General features: G+C 40.4%; 1 protein-coding gene across 11 annotated transcripts in view; it reads left to right on the top strand.

Moving 5' to 3' along the window:
- PTK2 (protein tyrosine kinase 2) overlaps positions 1-18632 on the top strand; it is a 4250095-nt gene that overhangs the window by 1139376 nt on the left and 3092087 nt on the right. For 10 of the 11 annotated variants that reach the window (XM_044067250.1, XM_044067257.1, XM_044067247.1 and 7 more), the window contains one exon: positions 15546-15712. In XM_044067250.1, coding sequence (XP_043923185.1) covers positions 15546-15712 — 167 coding nt within the window. Of the gene's footprint in view, positions 1-15545; positions 15717-18632 lie in introns of those variants that run through there. The other variant, XM_044067262.1, reaches the window with a different exon arrangement.

The raw sequence follows: 18632 nt of genomic DNA, 5'->3' as shown, positions 1-18632 counted from the left end.
AATGAATTCCAGAAAACATTGGGCAAGCGTATTGGTACATGAGTAGTTTTCCCAGTTAATGTAGAGGTAGTTGAAGTTGCCCAGTATGAGAGTGTTAGGTTGGACCCTAATATTCCCCAGGGTGCTTAAGAACGTGGAGTGTGAGTCTTGGGACATGGTTGGGGGACCTATAACAGGCTACAACCTGAATTGCTGTCTTACCCAATGTTAGCTGCATCTGAACTATCTCGGATGCGTTATGTTGGGGTACCAGTCTGGAAGTGTGCGCATAATTTATGAATATGGAAACACCGCCGCCTTTGGAGCTTCGGTCCAAGATCTGGGGCCAAAAGGTGTGGAATGAGTTATAGCCTGGTAGTGCAGGGGTGCTTTCTGCTGCCTTGAACCAGGTCTCTGTTATGGCACAAATGTCGATGTTCTCCAATTTATGGAGTGCTTCGAGTGAGTGCATTTTGAGATTTAGACTTCTAGCGTTTAGCAGCATGACTCTTAGATTGCATTTGTTTGTAGCTGTTACCGTGGTAATCTGGTCTTTAGAACACCACCTAAAAAAGGCACTAATAGGGGTGGCAAGTGCCTTGGCCAGTATCCGGAAGCCCAGGGGTGACAGATGCAGGCCATCTCTGGCAAAGCATCGAGGTCTGTCAATCATGTCATCCCAGGCAGACAGATACTGGATCCCCTTAGAATAACACCAGAAACTTAGCCAGGTGTTGAAATCTATCATTTTGTGATTGTACAGTGGTATCATTCTGGGTGATGGTAGGATGCTGCTCAGGGCTAGGGTCATACCTGCCTGGGCTACATAATCTGAGAGCTCCTCCATGTCTCTTTTCATGTAGTCCAGGGAGCAAAATAATGTCAAGTCTACTAATGTTTAACTTAAATCTACTCTACATGAAGGTACAAAAGACAAACCTTTCTTAAGAACTGCATTTTGTTCATTACTGAACTGCTCCTGAGTAAAATTTTAAATGTCAGCTAACATAGTACAATGTCCAGAAAATAAAACAGAAGTTGCAGGAACACTTGTCTTGAACGACTTCTGTTCCATGGTCTCTTCCTGGCTTTGTTGGCACTGAAATTAGTTCAGGAAGTCACTCAGAATTTTCAAGCCTCCTTGCCAGAGTTTTTTGTAAACTTTGTATTACATGTCAAACAATAAAAATAACTGTTCAGCAATACTGTTTTACATAGACATTGTCACATATAATATACATTCCACAATTTCTTGCTAAATTGTACAATCTATTTTAATTATACTGATAACCTCAAAACACATCCTAATTCAGTAGATAGAATCAGTTTCTCTACTCATTCTTACCTCAAGCGTAACGACAGTGGCCCCCGTTATCTTTGCTATGACATTTCTTCCTCATATTTTACCACTTAACAGATTTCATGCTGTATCAGTCAACAGATTCAAAGTTCCAGGTACTTCTTTTTTCACCTTTAAATTTTCAAAAAGTTACTCCTATCTGGTACAGTATACTTTACCTCCATCAGTCACTGTACCTGCACGTTTTGCTAACCATTTCACTGTATGTATCATTTTTCCTGTTGTATCACTCACTCTTATTACATTACTTGACTGGTCTTCCCATTGCTTTTACTTAACTAATCTACTCATCATTTACACCCACCCCATCTTCTTGTCACTTACTGTGCATACCCTCTCCATAATTTCTGCATCTAGATCCTCGCTAATCCTTCTGTATAAAGTTCCAGACCCTTACCTTTTCCATGCCTTAGCTATCACCCTTCTCACTTCCCCCATCAAGCAGCTGAAGTTCTTGTCTTTTATCTGTAGTTCGCCCCCTTCCTTTCCACATAACAAAAATGCATAAGTCACTTTGATCTGGTATCTTCCTTCCCAATAATTTACTTCATATTTCTCTTTCACCCTTCTGTAGTGGTACAACCTCTCCACATGTCCATCACGTGTATTTGAACAGCATTTTCCTCCCCACTTCACCAGCACTGTGGATGGATACTGTCGCTCGTCTTGTTTGTCATTAAAGACAAACAGGAGGGTAGTTAATTTACATTCTTTATTACACAGAAACACATCAGGATGGATAGCAGCAGTACAAAATATAAACAAACTGTTGAAGTGACAGACTACTCAGATGTACATGCTTACATCTCAACAGCTTACTGCAAAATGGCAGGCTCGCACATGCTCAGTATTTATACACTTGTTCAAGCCCCTAGAAAGCTTCTTAAAGGTATACATACATATTGATGTACATCCTCCCTCTGTAATGAATTGCCCACGATATAATGATATTTGAAAAGAAACATGCAGTTGTATAGACAATAATAAATAAACACAACATTCATGTCCAAGTTGCTGTTTATCTGGCACATGGTATGGAAATGTGAACTAATCTAGTGATATAGCAATCAGAATTGGGTTTATCAACAGAGACAGTCAGTGGTGTACAACTTGCTTCAGGAGTTTTGGGATTCTTTTCAGGAACAGGGATATTTACTGGAGTGTTATCTGTAACTGGGATGCTGGATAACTCACTCTGAGATATTGAGTACCTCTCGCAGGTAGGATACTGCAATACAGGCTTGGATCAAATGTTTCCTCTTCCGCCAAAATTCTGCTCCTTTCGATTCCACAATGTACAATCTCTGCTCTGGACATGCACCTTTCATGGCACCAGTCCGATCAAAACCTTTGGATGTCTGCATCCTCACTATCTCCCCTTCTCATAATGGATTGAGTGGTTTGCTGATCTTATCATAATAGGACTTCTGGGATGAGTGCTTCTTTAACAAATTGGGTTTCACTGATCTGTTGTTTTTGACGCATGGAGCCAATAATGAACTACTAATTGGTAGTGTGGTTCTGGTTTGTCTTGACAGAAGTGTTTGTGCAGGTGAACCAAGATTTTTTATCACGGGGAACATTTCTGAAATTCAAGAGATTCAAAAAAAACACTGTTGACTTGTTTGGACTTCTCTAGTAATTGTTTTGCACTTTGAACTGCACATTTTGCCAAACCATTTCACTGCGGGTACTCAGGGCTACTCGTGACATGAGTAAAGTCCCATTCTTCAGAAAATCTTTTGAACTGCTGACTTGTAAACTGTGTACTATTGTCAGAAATAACTGTGCAGACTTACCGTGAACTGCAAAATGACACTTCATCTTAGTAATGACAGTACTGGACGCTAGATTATTAAGTACTTCATCACCAATTCTGAATTAAAGTTCACCACACGAAAAAGTAACAAGTCATTGATTACCTTTCCAGTAAAGGCTTAAAAGCAGAGGTGCTAGAGAAGCTATTTTGGTGTGTTGCTTGGAGTTTGTATAACGAAATTTTATCGTGTGAAGCTGTGCTTGTTTTGAAAACTCTGGAGGGATATTTTACTGTTTTTTCTAGTAATTACAAAACTGTGCTTTGGTGCAGAGACTGTGACTTTTTTTTATTAAACTACTGGAAAGGTAATCACTGGCTTGTTTCTTTTTCATGTGGTGAACTTAGATTATTAAGTAGGTCAATCTCAAACCAATTGGAATAAGAGTCTACTAACACCAAGTAATGTTGACCATTCCATTCAAAAAAGTCTGTAGCTACTGTCTACCAAGGTTGTTCAGGAATCTGGTTTAGCTGAAGTGGTTCTTTCTGTTGACGTGGCTTAGTACGTTTTATACAGAAAAAGATGAACGTACTCTCTCAATATCCTGTGACATAGAAGGCCAAAATACTAGTCCTCTCGCCCTTCTTTTGGTAGAATCAGTTCCTGGGTGGCTGTGTTGCAATATAGTAATGTACTCTTATTACAAGGACTGTGGAACAATCACTTTTGGACCTTTCATGATGATACCATTGTCAAACAAAATCTCATCTCTGTAAGGAAAATAAGGTTGCACTTCCACTGGCAAGCAAGATTGCTTTGATGGCCATCCGTGACTGATAGAGATTGAGCTTCTGAAGATCTGGATCTGAGGCTGTATAAACTTCTAAGCTCATCAAAACGTGGAAGAAAAATTTCTCACTTCCATGACTTCAAAAAAAAGTTTCTCATTTGCATGCTGTTCAGTGGTATTTCTGGGCAATCTGGATAAAGTATCAGCAAGATAAAGAAGTTTGCCTTTCGTGTAGACAAGATTGAAATTATACTTTTGCAATTTGAGCATCATGCATTGCAATCTGGCTGGAGCTGTATGCATAGGCTTTCTCAAAATAGTGACTAGTGGTTGGTGATCTGTTTCAGTCTGGATAGGTCGACCATAAATGTAATCATGGAATTTCGAACATGCAACCACAATTGCCGAAAGTTCATTCTCTATCCGCGCATACTGCATTTCAGTTTGTGTTAAAGTTCTGGACACATAGGCTACTGGTCTACCCTCTTGAAGAATGACTGCACCAAGACCAAACTTTGAAGCATCACAAGAAAGAGTAACTGGTTTGTGAACATCATAGTATCTGAGAGTTGGTGCACTGGCAGTTCTGTGTTTCAGGACATCAAATTCTCTCTGGTGGTGGTCTAACCATGACCAAGGTACATCTTTGGATGTCAGCTCCCTAAACGTTGCTGAAAGTTGGCTCAAGTCTGGAATGAACTTGCTTAGGTAATTAACCATGCCAAGAAAACGTAAAGCTTGAACATTGTTTGGAGATGGCATCTCAAGAATTGCTGTTTGCTTGGAAGGATCCGGTCGTAACCCTGAACTGGTAAACAAGTGACCAACATAAGTAACTTCTCGTAGCCTGAATTTGCCCTTTTGAGGATTCAGCTTAAGATTCATTTCATGTGCTCTTTCCAGAACTTTCTTCAGGCTTCTGTCATGCTTGGCTTCACCATTACCTCCTACTAGAATATCATCTACTATAATAGCACACAGGTACCCAGACATTTTTTTTTCCATGGCATGCTGGAAGAAATCACTGACAGAATTTATCCCAAATGGGGTTCTCAAAAATTTGTATCTGCCAAATGGAGTACTGAAAGGAGGTTAGCAGTGTAGATATTTGATCAAGCAAAATTTGCCAAAATGAACACTTTGCGTCAAAAACAGGAAAAAAAACAGTGGCATTTGGTATAAGAGCAGTGACTTATTCGACTGTACCCATTGGATGATGTCTTTTCAGTGCCTTGTTCAAATCTTGTGGAGCAGTACATATTCTGATATCATCTGAGCTTTTCTTATGAGCTACTACCATGGAGGATACCCATTCAGTTGAGATTGACGAACCTACTGGACAAATTGCACCTTGCTGCACCATTTTGTCTAGCTTGGCTTTGACTCTGTTCTGCATAGCTGCTGGAACTTTCTGGGCTAGCCTGGCAACTGGACTGACTTCTGGGTCTAACTTCATGGAGTACACAATTGGGTGTTTGCCTAGTTTGTCTTCGAAAAGATCAGCATAGGTAGAAAAAATAGTCTGGGTGAAATTAGAACAGTGGTCTTTTAAGTTTACATGGTGCACTTCCTTATTAAATGAAAGCAGTCCCATTTTCAAACTGTCTCTGAGGTCTAATAATGACTGTACGTGCCTTTTGACCACATAAAATTGCAAGTCATAACTGTTCCCAACAGAGTAACATGATAGCGCTACTGAACCTTCAGTTTGAATTTCTTCACCACCATAAGCAACAAGCTTCGCACACTTTGCCAAATCAGTCTTCTCACCAGCACATACTCTAGCGAATGTTTCTGCTGACATCACATTACACTTTGAACTCTATGGGTATTCCATTTATCCACACAGTACAAAATATTTCATTCTTTGCCCATAAAATGTACTGCATTGACTGTTTCATTAAGCACAGACACACCGTCAACATAAAAAGTAGGGTCACAGCTTTCCAGTTGATCAACTTGTCTCTTTGAATGTTCTCTTTTAATAAAAGAATGCCCCTTATTTGATTTTCAAAACCTTTGAAAATGATTCCATTTATTGCATTTATAGCATTGCTGACCAAAAGGTAAAAACTTTTTCTCTTTTGGGCTCATGATTTACATCACAGTTACATCAGCTGACTATGAAACTGGGTAGATGCACATGCTCTGAGTTTGCTGACTCACTGTTGTGCTTCACTGAGACTGTGTGCACTCTGGAATTTGCTAGAAAAGTACAGGGTTTCCCAGTGACTGTTGCAGGGCTTACAGTTGCTACCATGTGCTTGGGCCTTTTCTTTTAACCATGTGCTGCATACTATCAACATGAGCACTAGAAGATACTGGAAGCATGCATTTCTCATTTATAAGCATATTTGTGTGCTTTTCTGTGCGCTCGTATATCTGAGAAATCTCAATGGCCTTATTCAAAGTTAAATCACTGTCACGAAACAAAATCTTTCTCACAGCATCATCTTTAATACCACACCCAAGTCTGTCTTTTGTCAACTTATCTCTTAAATCACCAGATCTGCATATTTTAGCCTTGTTTCTCAAGTCAGTAATATAGGCTGCAAAAGTTTCCCCAAACTTTTGATTTCTTGTGTAAAATAAGTGCCTTTCCATTGTAACATTTGTTTGGGGTTATGCATTTCTCTAAATTTATGTTTTAAGAACTCTGGGTCTTCCGTTGACTCAGCCAGTGCAACTATATGATGGTTTTCAAACACAACTGGTGCATACACAAATGAAAACTTTTCCATAGCTTCTGAACCAGCTAAATTAAGCAGAAGAAATGCCTTTGTATGGTCATCTTTATCAGAAAATGAAGCTTGTATGAAAATATCATACTCTTGCTCAAATGCTCTGCAATTCTCTGCAACATTATTATCAAATACAAGAGCACCTGGTTTTTGAAATCCGTCTGCCATCCCAACAAAGTATGCTTAAAAATGCTGAAAAAATGGCCCTTGTAATTATGTACGAACATGCACACACAGCCATTGTAATAACATTTTAATGCACAATAAACTCTTCGAAATACTGTATGTTGTGAAATATGCTTTGAAATGGCTGTATTTTGCAAAATAACTGTACTGCACAAACATGTGAACACTTTGTATACTTCGGGTATCTTGAATAGCTTTAATGTGAAAAAGTATGTACTATGAGCTACTTTGAAAAAAAATGTGGCAGTTTTCCTTATTTTATTAATTTTTATGTGATTTGGATTTTATTTCAAACATTTTCTGTAGTTATTTGAATATTTTTTCAATATTTTGCAGTATCTGACATTTTGTTTACTTAGAAATTTGTTTAGAGCATTCTGAGTGCTTTGTTTTATATTTTGGGAATAAGAAATCATTTAAGTAAGCTTTAATACCCAAAATTCGTTTCTGAGCTGTTTTTGCGAATTAAATGTGCAGTGGAGATGATCCATTCATCTATATTCCTCCACCTTTAACTGACTGCCTTCTTAGGCCGTAATCTGCATTTTTGGATCCCAGTCTGACACCATGTCGCTTGACAAACAGGCAGAGTAGTTCGTTTACATGCTTTATTACACAGAAACACATCAGGATAGATCACAGCAGTACAAAATATAAACGAACTGATTAACTGACAGACTACACAGACATACATGCTTACATCTCAACAGCTTACTACAAAATGTCAGTCAGGCTCGCACATGCTCAGTATTTATACACTTGTGCCAGCCCCTAGAAAGCTTCTTAAAGGTACATATTGATCTTTAGGTACCATCCTTCTAGATATATCCTTACAAGTGTTTCAGAAACACACTTGCATCCCCACTCCCACAGCTGCCTGTTAATGATTCCAATTCTTCCTTTTTTATTCCACTCCCATTCTTTCCCAGAGCTAGGCCTACTTCATAATTTACTATTTCGCCTTACAAATCTTTAAGCTTCTCCTTGTTCTTGTATTGATTCTTCTCAGTACTCTAATAACTAGCTGTAAAAAAATCCCCTGTACAACAGCCTATATCCTTTCTGCAAATTATACTTGTTTGAGGACAGGGAGGGCTATCCATTCATTTAACATGTCATGCCTTAGGTCCTCCACCTTTCTAATGCCCTTTTCTTTCCAGACAGGAAGCTGTCCATTTTTGTCCCCTTCATCTGTGAACTGTAGTTTACAACTTAGCAGCCTATGAATCATCTTGCTGATACCATCCTCTACACTTATAGTCTTGCATTTTCAGCCCCCTTTCCAAGTAACCAATAACAACATTTCAATTTTTACGCCTCTGAGCATTTGCGTAGTATTTATTGTAGTCACATATTGTCTGAAATCTGGCTTGCTCCATCCTTCCACTTTAATACGAGTCCTAAGCCTCTCCTTTGCAATCCTTCTTCTTTTGCTTTTCCATACAAAATATGTCACACCCTCTGTAATCTTAGTGGACTAATTTATATATGCCAACCATAGTACAATACATGTGGAAGAATCATTGTATGAACTATTTTTTATTCTACTCCCAAGTGTGAAAAACCTACCTGTCCATGTGTCTTAATATTTTCCCAACTTGTGTTGTTAGCTCCACCCATTTCTGGTCTCTTATCATAGTTATTGTTTTATATCCCTTAAGTCTCAAGTATGCCCCCCCCAATCTTTTCAGGAAGTGCAGGATATACTCCATTGCAGTTCAAATCGCCACAAAGTTTTGAATGTGATAATGAAGTGTTGGTGCTCTACAAAATGTATTGAATGTCTCTAGTATCCCTAGCAATTGTGCAGCTACAACCTCAAGCAGCATCATATGGTCAACAGTTGTATGCTGCTCCTTTTCCATTCACTAATCTGCCTCATCCACCTTTTGCTTACTCTCTCTATCAGGCATTCATCGACTCCTAAAATAATCCTGGTGATAACTGACTATCCTGATGCAGCCTCTTTCAAAGTATTTTTCAGATGCCTTCTGGATGTCCATTAGCACATTTCCTGCCTTTCCCTGGCCCTTTTCTTCAGCCCATTCTGCAAAATCTATAAGAATTTGCTAGTGGTCCATGGATGACCTGCCTTTAATGAACCCCACTTGCCCATCTCCATTTACTGTTTTTTCTCAATCTTGCCATCATAATACAAACAAAAACTTTATCTACATTGACTAAAGGTGCAGGCTGATAGTTTTTGACATCTACCCCCTTTCCTTTTGTTTGTACAATACAATTGCTGTGGCCTCTTTCATAAAATTAATCTCCCATCCTCTGTAATGGCACCGAGTAGATCTGTCATTGTAGTGCTCATTTGAGAACCCACTTTTTTATATAAATCAATGAGGTATTCATCTGGCCTCTTAAATGATCCAAAATAAGGAAACTGATAAAAGAGAAAAATTATAGTATGTGTGATGCTGATATGTTCTTGCTATATGCAAATTGCCCATAGTATCGTAGATTAACACACACATTTGCAGTTCATAGGTAGGTACTAGGCTATCGGCCCTAGGGCCCATACAAGCTTAGCCAAAAAATGTACCCTGGCTTTCACCACCCAAGAAAATTTTCCTGTGCCCCTGTCGAGCAGAGCCACAGAAGTGATCCCCGGGGTGAATTTCCCATTTCCTATCCAATCATCAAGATTTTTCTTGAAGAGTGCTAATGAGGAGCTCTGTTTGACATAGATAGGTAGTCTGTTCCAGAGTATGGGAAGTCTCTGGGACAGGAATCTATCCCTCCAGCATGTTCTGTTTATTGTGGTGACAAGGTTTAGATCCCTAGAGCGTGTAGCTCGGAGGGATTGGGATTTCTTTAAGTGGAGCATGTCCAACAGCTCTGGGTTTGACATAGCTTTGTATGTTAGACAGAGATCACCCCTGAGTAGGCGATATACGATGGAGTAAAGCTGTAGTTTTTTAAGACGGTCTGCGTAGGGCATCTGTTTGAGGCCAGTAATCCTCTTTGTGAGGTATTTCTGTGGTCTTGTTAAAAAAAAAAAAGAAAAAAAAACTGGTATTCCCTCAGTTAATTGCTGCCAATAAAGATGAGGTCATGGTAGCCTATCACTACAGTAAAAAGACGTTTAAAAAATATTGAAGGCAGCTAAATCTGCTCACTCGTGCAGAATGTAAACAGTAGAGCACACAGCTTGCCTAGTAGAGCAAGACAGCTGCATGTTGTGCATGCAGTGTCACCCAAATATATGCAAATACTCACAGTGAGGCATCACGTAAATAATTTGTTTGTAATCATGTAATTAGATGAAAATTAGCCATTACTCACTTGGTACGAGATCAAATCCTAGTGATTAGTGCACATAAGGAAAATTTCCCTGGGTATTTAATTCTGTTCAGCCTCTATTTTTGGAAAGTTAGCCAGACAAAATCTTGATTTACATGGTTAAACGTCCGAAAGAGGCCTGAGTGTTCATTTCTTTTATAACGTCGGCATTTAACCATCTGAAATGAAATTTTGTCTGGATAACCCTCTGAAAATAGAGGCTGAGCATTAAATTCCCAGGGAGTCCTTCACTATGGGCACTAACCACTAGGATTCGATCTCGTACCAAGTGTGTATTGGCTAATTTTAATCTTTATTCCCTTAGATCCTCTGGATTTAAGGGATCTTCACTCACAGGACTGGGAATAAGCAGATACCTCTGTTTTCGTCTTTATTGTAATTAGGAGAAAATGCCTGTAATGCCATTTAGTCTTATGTCCAGCACACAGGCTAACTAAAATGAGTTAGCAATGTTGAATGTAAGAAGAGCTTTAAGTAAAACTCTTGGTAAGTCTGGGTAGACAACCTGGCCCGTATACGATGGTGATCAGCTGTTGGCCCCACTGGAGTCTTCAGCACTGGGCAGCTGCTCAAATCGCTCCTGTTGTAATTCGCCATTGCTTGCAGTCATCATCAAACTTCGCTAGCCAAAGTTCCTTGATACTGGCTTCCACATCAGAGAAGTATATGCTAAGAAGGAGGGGGCCTAATTACAGTATTTAATGCATTCTGCTGAACAAGTTGGTAAACATACTTTGCAATGTGGTTTTGACTCTTTAGAAGCATCTTGCAGGGCTGCTCTCACTGGGTCTGTACTTAGAAGGCATGCTTGGCTTAAGGAGCAAAACTTGCCAGATCATGTTAAAGCTATATTACTGGATACTCCCTTAAACCAAGACCGCCTGTTTGGCAACAAAGCAGAAGAAGTCCTTAAAAAGATGGAGGAAAAAGCTAAATCTATGCAAACTGTTAAAAGATTTCCTGCAAGTACAGCCTCCCAGATTTAGTAGGCATTGGCCTTCAAAGAACTGGTCCTTTCCAGCCTCTTCCAGGCCTTCTCAGTTCCAAACCCAGGAACAGCAGACCACATAGGTTACAGTCTCAGGCTACACACAGGTTTAAGCAGTGGGGGGCTCCCACTTCCAAAGCAGGAAGTAGTAAGACACCCCCCCCCTATGGAAAAATGTCACTATGACTTAACCTTAACCCTTCCAAGCCCTGCTCAACTGCTAGCTCCCTTATGAGGAATGCTTGCCCTGCATGCAAAAAACTGAGAACTCATTACACAGGACAAATGGGTTTTAAATATAGTTTTCCAAGGATACAAATTCCACTTCTACACCCTACCAGCCCCAAATAGTTGGCCAGACCTACCCCCAAATCAGTGAGCAGAGGCTCAACAGCAGGTTCTCTCTCTTCTAAGTATCAGGGCTATTCAGCCTGTCCCAGCAGAAGAAAGGGGACAAGGTTTTTATTCAAAACTTTTCCTGGTACCCAGAAAAGACAGCTCCTGGCGTCCTATCATGGACCTCTCTATTCTAAACACCTTTTTTGTAATCCCAAAATTCAAAATGCTAACACTTCAACAGCTGCTTCCTATGCTAGGCAAAGATGCCTGGTTGGCAACCTTGGACTTAAAGGAAGCTTACCTGCACATTCCAATAAGGGAATCTTGCAGGAAATACCTACACTTCAGAGCAGGCTCCATGCACTATAAGTTCTCTGCACTTCCCTTTGGCTTATCTACTGCGCTCAGGGTATTCACAAAGTGTCTAGCTCCAGCCATTGCATTTTGCAGGCAGAAAAATATTCAAATATACCCATACCTGGATGATTGTCTGATTCAGGCAGAAATCCAGTACATGCTATTAAAACATCTGGCATTCATAAAGAAACTTCTAACCTCTCTGGGGTACATCATAAACGAAAAGCAATCATATCTAGTACCCTGTCAATAGATTGTATTCCTGGGAGCAAGCTTGAACACAACTTCCCAGATGGCTTACCTCACTCCAGAGAAACAAGTTTATTTGACAACCTACTTCAAACTACTGGCCACAAAGACCTAGCGATCTGCAAGGAAAATTTTGCAAGCCCTGGGGTTCATGGCCTCTTGCATTCTACTAATTCCATATGCAAAACTGCATATGCGGAAACTACAATGGTATCTAAAAAACCTATGGTGTCTACATTCTCAGGACCTGGAATCAATGATTCCTATCATTCCTTGTATAAAGACAGAGTTCCTTTGGTGGGCAGAGGCCTGCCACCTCAACAAGGGGCTCCCTTTCAATCTACCCCCTGCCACCCTGACAACAGACGCATCAGACTATGCATGAGGGGCTCACTTGGCAGGGCAGTGCATTTATTCAGGGCAAATGGAACCCGAGTCAGATGCACCTGCATATCAACCAAAAAGAAATGTTAGCTGTACAGAATTCCCTGACAGCCTTCAAGGACCACATCCTTCCAGGACAATTATTTATAAAGACAGACACCACCACAGTTATGTGGTACATAAACAAGCAGGGGGGAATCCACTTGTACCCTCTCTGCAGACTAGCCATGGCTCTGTGGAACACAGCCTTGAGCTACCAAGTGCACCTACAAGCTCAATTCCTGCCAGGCAAGCTAAATTCACTGGCAGACAACCTAAGCAGAAATCTCACGGACCCACACAAATGGAAACTGGAACCAAAAATATTCAACCTCTTGAGGAACACATGGGGGACTCCAGAGATAGACCTGTTTGCCTCCCCCCACAACTACCAATTGGACAAATTCTGCACAAGGACTCCCCACAGTCAAGCTTGGAAAGTGGATGCCCTGTCCTTTACATGGGAAAGCCTCTCAGTTTATGCCTTTCCCCCTCTACCTCTCCTGTCGAAGGTTCTGCTAAAGATCAAACAGGACAAACCAAGGACATACTTATTGCACCAGACTGGCCTCGCCAGCACTTGTACCCCCTCTTGCGCAGCATGGTACTGCGGGATCCATGACACCTACCTCAGACACCTTCCCTGCTGTCCCAGCAGGCGGGTCAGATTCTGCACCCTCAGCTTCAAACCCTGAACCTTGCAGCCTGTCTAATTCCTTGAGCTCTCCAATAGCATCCCTCAGTAAGCAGGTGCTAGATGTCATTCTGGAAGCAAGGAGACCTAGTACTAGAAAATCCTATGGTGAAAAGTGGAAAAGATACTGTTCCTGGAGCCAGACCCAGGGTATGGACACTACGGTGCCCAGTTTTACCTCATATTCTTCGGTAGTTAACAGAAATGCTCCACAAGGGCCTATCCTTCTCGTCAATTAAAATTCATGCCTCTGCAATTTCAGCACATTATAATACTGACCCTCCCCTCTTCTCTCACCCCATATTAAAGCAATTCCTCAGAGGGGCTAAAAATGTAAGACCCCCCCAGGCGAGCCCCTACTTCAGCCTGGGACCTTAACTTTGTATTGGAAAAGCTCACTCTCCCTCCATTAAAACCTGCTGCAACTGCAGGGTTGAAATTCCTTTCTTGGAAAACAGCCTTCCTTCTAGCCATCACTTCAGCAAGAAGAGTATCTGAATTACAGGCCCTCATGGCAGTGGAGCCCTTCATTATCTTCCATGCAGACAGGGTTTCCCTCAGGACCAGTCCTTCCTTTATGCCCAAGGTGGTGTGTAGTGTGGCTTTAAATTAGTCTATTCATTTGTCTACCTTTTTCCCGAATCCACAAAACAAAGGAGAATGACTTCTGCACTCTTTGGACGTGCACAGACAACTTAGATTTTGTTTGGACAGGACTAAGCCTCTCAGAAAATGGAAATCAAATACAGTTGATTTAGACTTTGAAGTGTTGAATATTGTAAAAGAACTAGAAGCGTGATCTTTAGAAAAGGAAAAGAGTTAATTCCTTAGAAATTAAATGGAAATTTTGTGAACAGTGCATGCATAATAATGCTCAGGAGGAGTGAGGTTTAAGGGCAGGAACTGAGCAATTTCTCTAATGCTGGAATGATGATAGTTGTATAGAAAGAAAAGATATGTGATGTGTGATTTATGTAAATGGAAAAAATGTTAATGTTTTTCTTTTCTAATGACATACGTTTGCCTGTGTCTTAAGTGATAATTTAATAAATATGTTTAAAAAGGAGACTGGCCTTATATTCTTGCAGGTATGCAGACATTATTAGAAAATATTTTAACAACAGTGGAATGAGCTGAAAATTCTAGTACCTATGGTTAATGTTGGTATATCACTCATGACCCTCCCCTCGGTAGTTAACAGAAATGCTCCACAAGGGCCTATCCTTCTCGTCAATTAAAATTCATGCCTCTGCAATTTCAGCACATTATAATACTGACCCTCCCCTCTTCTCTCACCCCATATTAAAGCAATTCCTCAGAGGGGCTAAAAATGTAAGACCCCCCCCAGGCGAGCCCCTACTTCAGCCTGGGACCTTAACTTTGTATTGGAAAAGCTCAATCTCCCTCCATTAAAACCTGCTGCAACTGCAGGGTTGAAATTCCTTTCTTGGAAAACAGCCTTCCTTCTAGCCATCACTTCAGCAAGAAGAGTATCTGAATTACAGGCCCTCATGGCAGTGGAGCCCTTCATTATCTTCCATGCAGACAGGGTTTCCCTCAGGACCAGTCCTTCCTTTATGCCCAAGGTGGTGTGTAGTGTGGCTTTAAATTAGTCTATTCATTTGTCTACCTTTTTCCGAATCCACAAAACAAAGGAGAATGACTTCTGCACTCTTTGGACGTGCACAGACAACTTAGATTTTGTTTGGACAGGACTAAGCCTCTCAGAAAATGGAAATCAAATACAGTTGATTTAGACTTTGAAGTGTTGAATATTGTAAAAGAACTAGAAGCGTGATCTTTAGAAAAGGAAAAGAGTTAATTCCTTAGAAATTAAATGGAAATTTTGTGAACAGTGCATGCATAATAATGCTCAGGAGGAGTGAGGTTTAAGGGCAGGAACTGAGCAATTTCTCTAATGCTGGAATGATGATAGTTGTATAGAAAGAAAAGATATGTGATGTGTGATTTATGTAAATGGAAAAAATGTTAATGTTTTTCTTTTCTAATGACATACGTTTGCCTGTGTCTTAAGTGATAATTTAATAAATATGTTTAAAAAGGAGACTGGCCTTATATTCTTGCAGGTATGCAGACATTATTAGAAAATATTTTAACAACAGTGGAATGAGCTGAAAATTCTAGTACTTCTGGTTAATGTTGGTATATCACTCATGGGCACTGCTGGCAATTGTTTACCATACATGGCTTAAATACTGTACTTGCTTTGCATCCTTGTAGCTTTGATACTCTTTGCTTTGATTTCACTGAATCTACATTTTAAAATATTGATGTTAGATAAAATTACGTTGTATGTGCAGTATAATTTTGTTCATGCAATTCTTTGAAATTTTTTCTTGATTTTAGGGAATTATTCAAAAAATTGTAGATAGTCATAAAGTTAAGAATGTCGCTTGTTATGGATTGCGCCTCAGCCATCTTCAGTTGGAAGAGGTTCATTGGTTACATCCGGATATGGGAGTATCTCATGTAAGAGAGAACTATGAACGAAACCAACCTACAGATGAATGGAGGTAATAGCCATTGTTTTTCTTGAGAAACATCAACTGCGTATTCCTTACCACAAAACTATTTGGTTTGGAACTCTCCAAACACCTTTCAGTTTTTTCCATAAAGTGCTAAACTTCTGTCTTAATATCTGATTTCAGTGCCTAGGGAATAACTGGTACATGGTGAAGTTAGAAATTGGTTTTAAGTTTTCTAATAATCTCTCTGGTTTAATTTCTCCAAATGCTTAGGTGTTTACATAACTTGACAGGAATGGATACCATTCCTAAGTCAAGGCATAATTAAAGTTCATGAAATCAGCATTAGTTCAGTCTTTGGTGTTAGCCAAGAGTACTCTTCTCAGCATCTACACTGTGCCCAGAATTGCCTTGCTCTGCAGATCATATTGGTTTATGTGTATTGGTAACATTTTTAAGTACAATTGTAAATTCCTTCTTTGTTAGTACTGTTGCTCCTATTTTTCTTACACATTGCTGTTATTTCTGCTTGCAAATTCTGGAATTTAAGAATTTCTCTCTGTCCATGGTGTTTGTGTTAGAATAGTAATATATTATATGAAGAATATTTGCTAGTAAATTAGGTCATACCTTACAAATGAAATACGTCTTTCATCAACAAGTATCATAACAGTACCATAAGATATAATGTCTGCCGGATTCTGTGGTGCAGATGGAGAGAGTCCTGACCGTGATGGAGATTACCAGGTTTAGTTAGAAGCTCCAGCACTGGACTAGCCAGCCAGGGGAGGAGAGGAGTGAAGGGGCATGGCCCACTGTCATCTTCTGGGGGTTTAGGACAGGGTTGCAGGAGTTAATGAAATACATGGGGAAATGTGATTTCCCCTACTAGAGTCTGGGGAAACCACAAGCCTCAGCACTGGATGAGCCAGCCAATGAGGGAGAGGAGTTGAAGGAACATGGCTCACTCACCTCTTCTGAGGATTTAGGAGAAGATTGCAGGTGTTAGAGAAACACATGGGGAAATGTGATTTCCCCTGCTAGAGTCTGGGGAAACCACTTCCATGCTTCAGAGTTTGTGGGAATGCTTGCAACAGGCATCATCAGCCCACTGCAAATTTTTCTTCACTTCTTTCCTTCTCTGTTCAGCTGAGCATGTTTAAGGAGGTAGGGCAATAAGTAAAATCTCTCGAACCACCCCTTATTGCTGGCTTAATCATGATCCCCCTCAGCCAACTCACTCTTGATGACAGAGGAATGAATGGGTCGGTTGGCCAGGAGGGGGCAGATGATTGGCAGACAGCTAGAGGAAGTAGATAGCAAAACATAAGTAAAAATATAATATCTGCATCTACAGTATTCCTCATAGAACTCCCATAGTCTGTCAGTAACGTGAGGAGTTCTCATAACTGTTCACAAGTTACTGACTTCTAACATAAGTTAGTTTGCTTCTCCATTTTGCCTCTACACATTTTGTATGGAAATCAAAATCTGATTCTAGTTCATTTTCCAACAAAGATCTGTAAGTGATGCTTCACCACTATGTCTGAGGTGAAATAGAAGGCTACATACAGTCCCATGCTGACAAAGATGCTGCCCACACAGTGTGTGTTTAGACTATTTTTTATTTGGTTCTGGTGTTCCTCTTCTTTATGATAACTGTCTTCAAGTCATACTGCACAGTGTTTGTTTTCTTATCTCTATTAGGTATTGCTAGCGTGTCTGCCCAGGCCCTTAATGGCAATAAAAAGTTTGCCCCCAAAAATTTGGGCACCCAATTACCATAAAATCTGAAGAAGTAATAGCATACAACATTTTCTCAGTTTGAGTAGGACTTACTATTCAGAAACATAGATTTAAAAAAACTCAAGTGACAAGAATGACTTAATATCTAGCCATTTATCAAACAGTGTAAAATCTGTAGACGTTAATGATATTGCAAAAATCTGTGAGGAGTACTGTAATAATGTCATTTATTTTTATGTCTAACAAAGGAAGACATCACATGTGGGTCCTCTTTTTGAATTATTGGTGTCATTGGTATTTTGGACAGGTGGCCTGGTTTTCTGTGTATTAAAACAAATTCAAAATAGTGTGTGATTGGGGGGCAATTTAGAAAATGTATGAATGGCTAACAAACCCCCTCACACAAATCTAAGGAGGCCTGGGAACACCAAAAACACTATCCTGTTTGGTCTCCAAAGACTCCTCCATTGGAGCTGCCAACGAAGGTTGCTAAGACCTTGGATCCAGTAGTCAGTGTCTCCATTCCCTCAATCCTGTAGTTCAAGGTTTTCTCCTGAACTGGTGTCACCCAGATTGAGGTCTCCCTTTCTACAGGAAACACCCAAAAAATCATCTAGGCCACCCTTCACATCCTCCTGTGTTAGGTCATCCTGAAGTCAGTCTATGGTGGGGTGGCTAGGATGATGAGAAAGTTTATCAAAACACAGATCTAGGTGGGGGTCTTGCCATCTCCGTCTCCCATCAGATCCATGAGCCTTAAACCTTTTAGCCTGATGTTGCTTCTTCTCTGATCTGGCCTTCCATTTCAAAGCCCTCAGATCTGAGATCCCAGAGAGTTGAGTTGTCGGATCAGATGAATCCTGTGTTTTCCACTGTGGCAGTGTCCCTGATCCGGTAGGCTCCTACCCCCTTAGAATTCAATGGTTCTTGGAGCAAAAGCATTGATGTTGGATCCAAGGGGTTGACTTCGACTCCAGATCTTTCAAAGCCATCACTTCCCCTCGAGTTTTTTGCGATGGACAGCTTGGGTCCAGCTCCTCCTTCAGAGCAGAGGGTTGTGGATGGCCCAGGATTGTCTGTTCCAAGTACTTTGGCTCTGATTGGATTGTCATCAGCTTCTCCTAATCCTTCTGCCTCCAAAGTGATGGAGAGGGTGTTTTCTCACTCGAGTAGTCTCCACCTCTTCCACCATCATTTACATCCTTTGTTCCCCATTCGGATC

Source organism: Protopterus annectens, chromosome 3.part1 (assembly GCF_019279795.1).
Source record: "Protopterus annectens isolate FY-2018-M chromosome 3.part1, PAN1.0, whole genome shotgun sequence".
NCBI classification, from domain to species: Eukaryota; Metazoa; Chordata; order Ceratodontiformes; family Protopteridae; genus Protopterus; species Protopterus annectens.
This window is presented reverse-complemented; position numbering and strand designations above follow the sequence as displayed.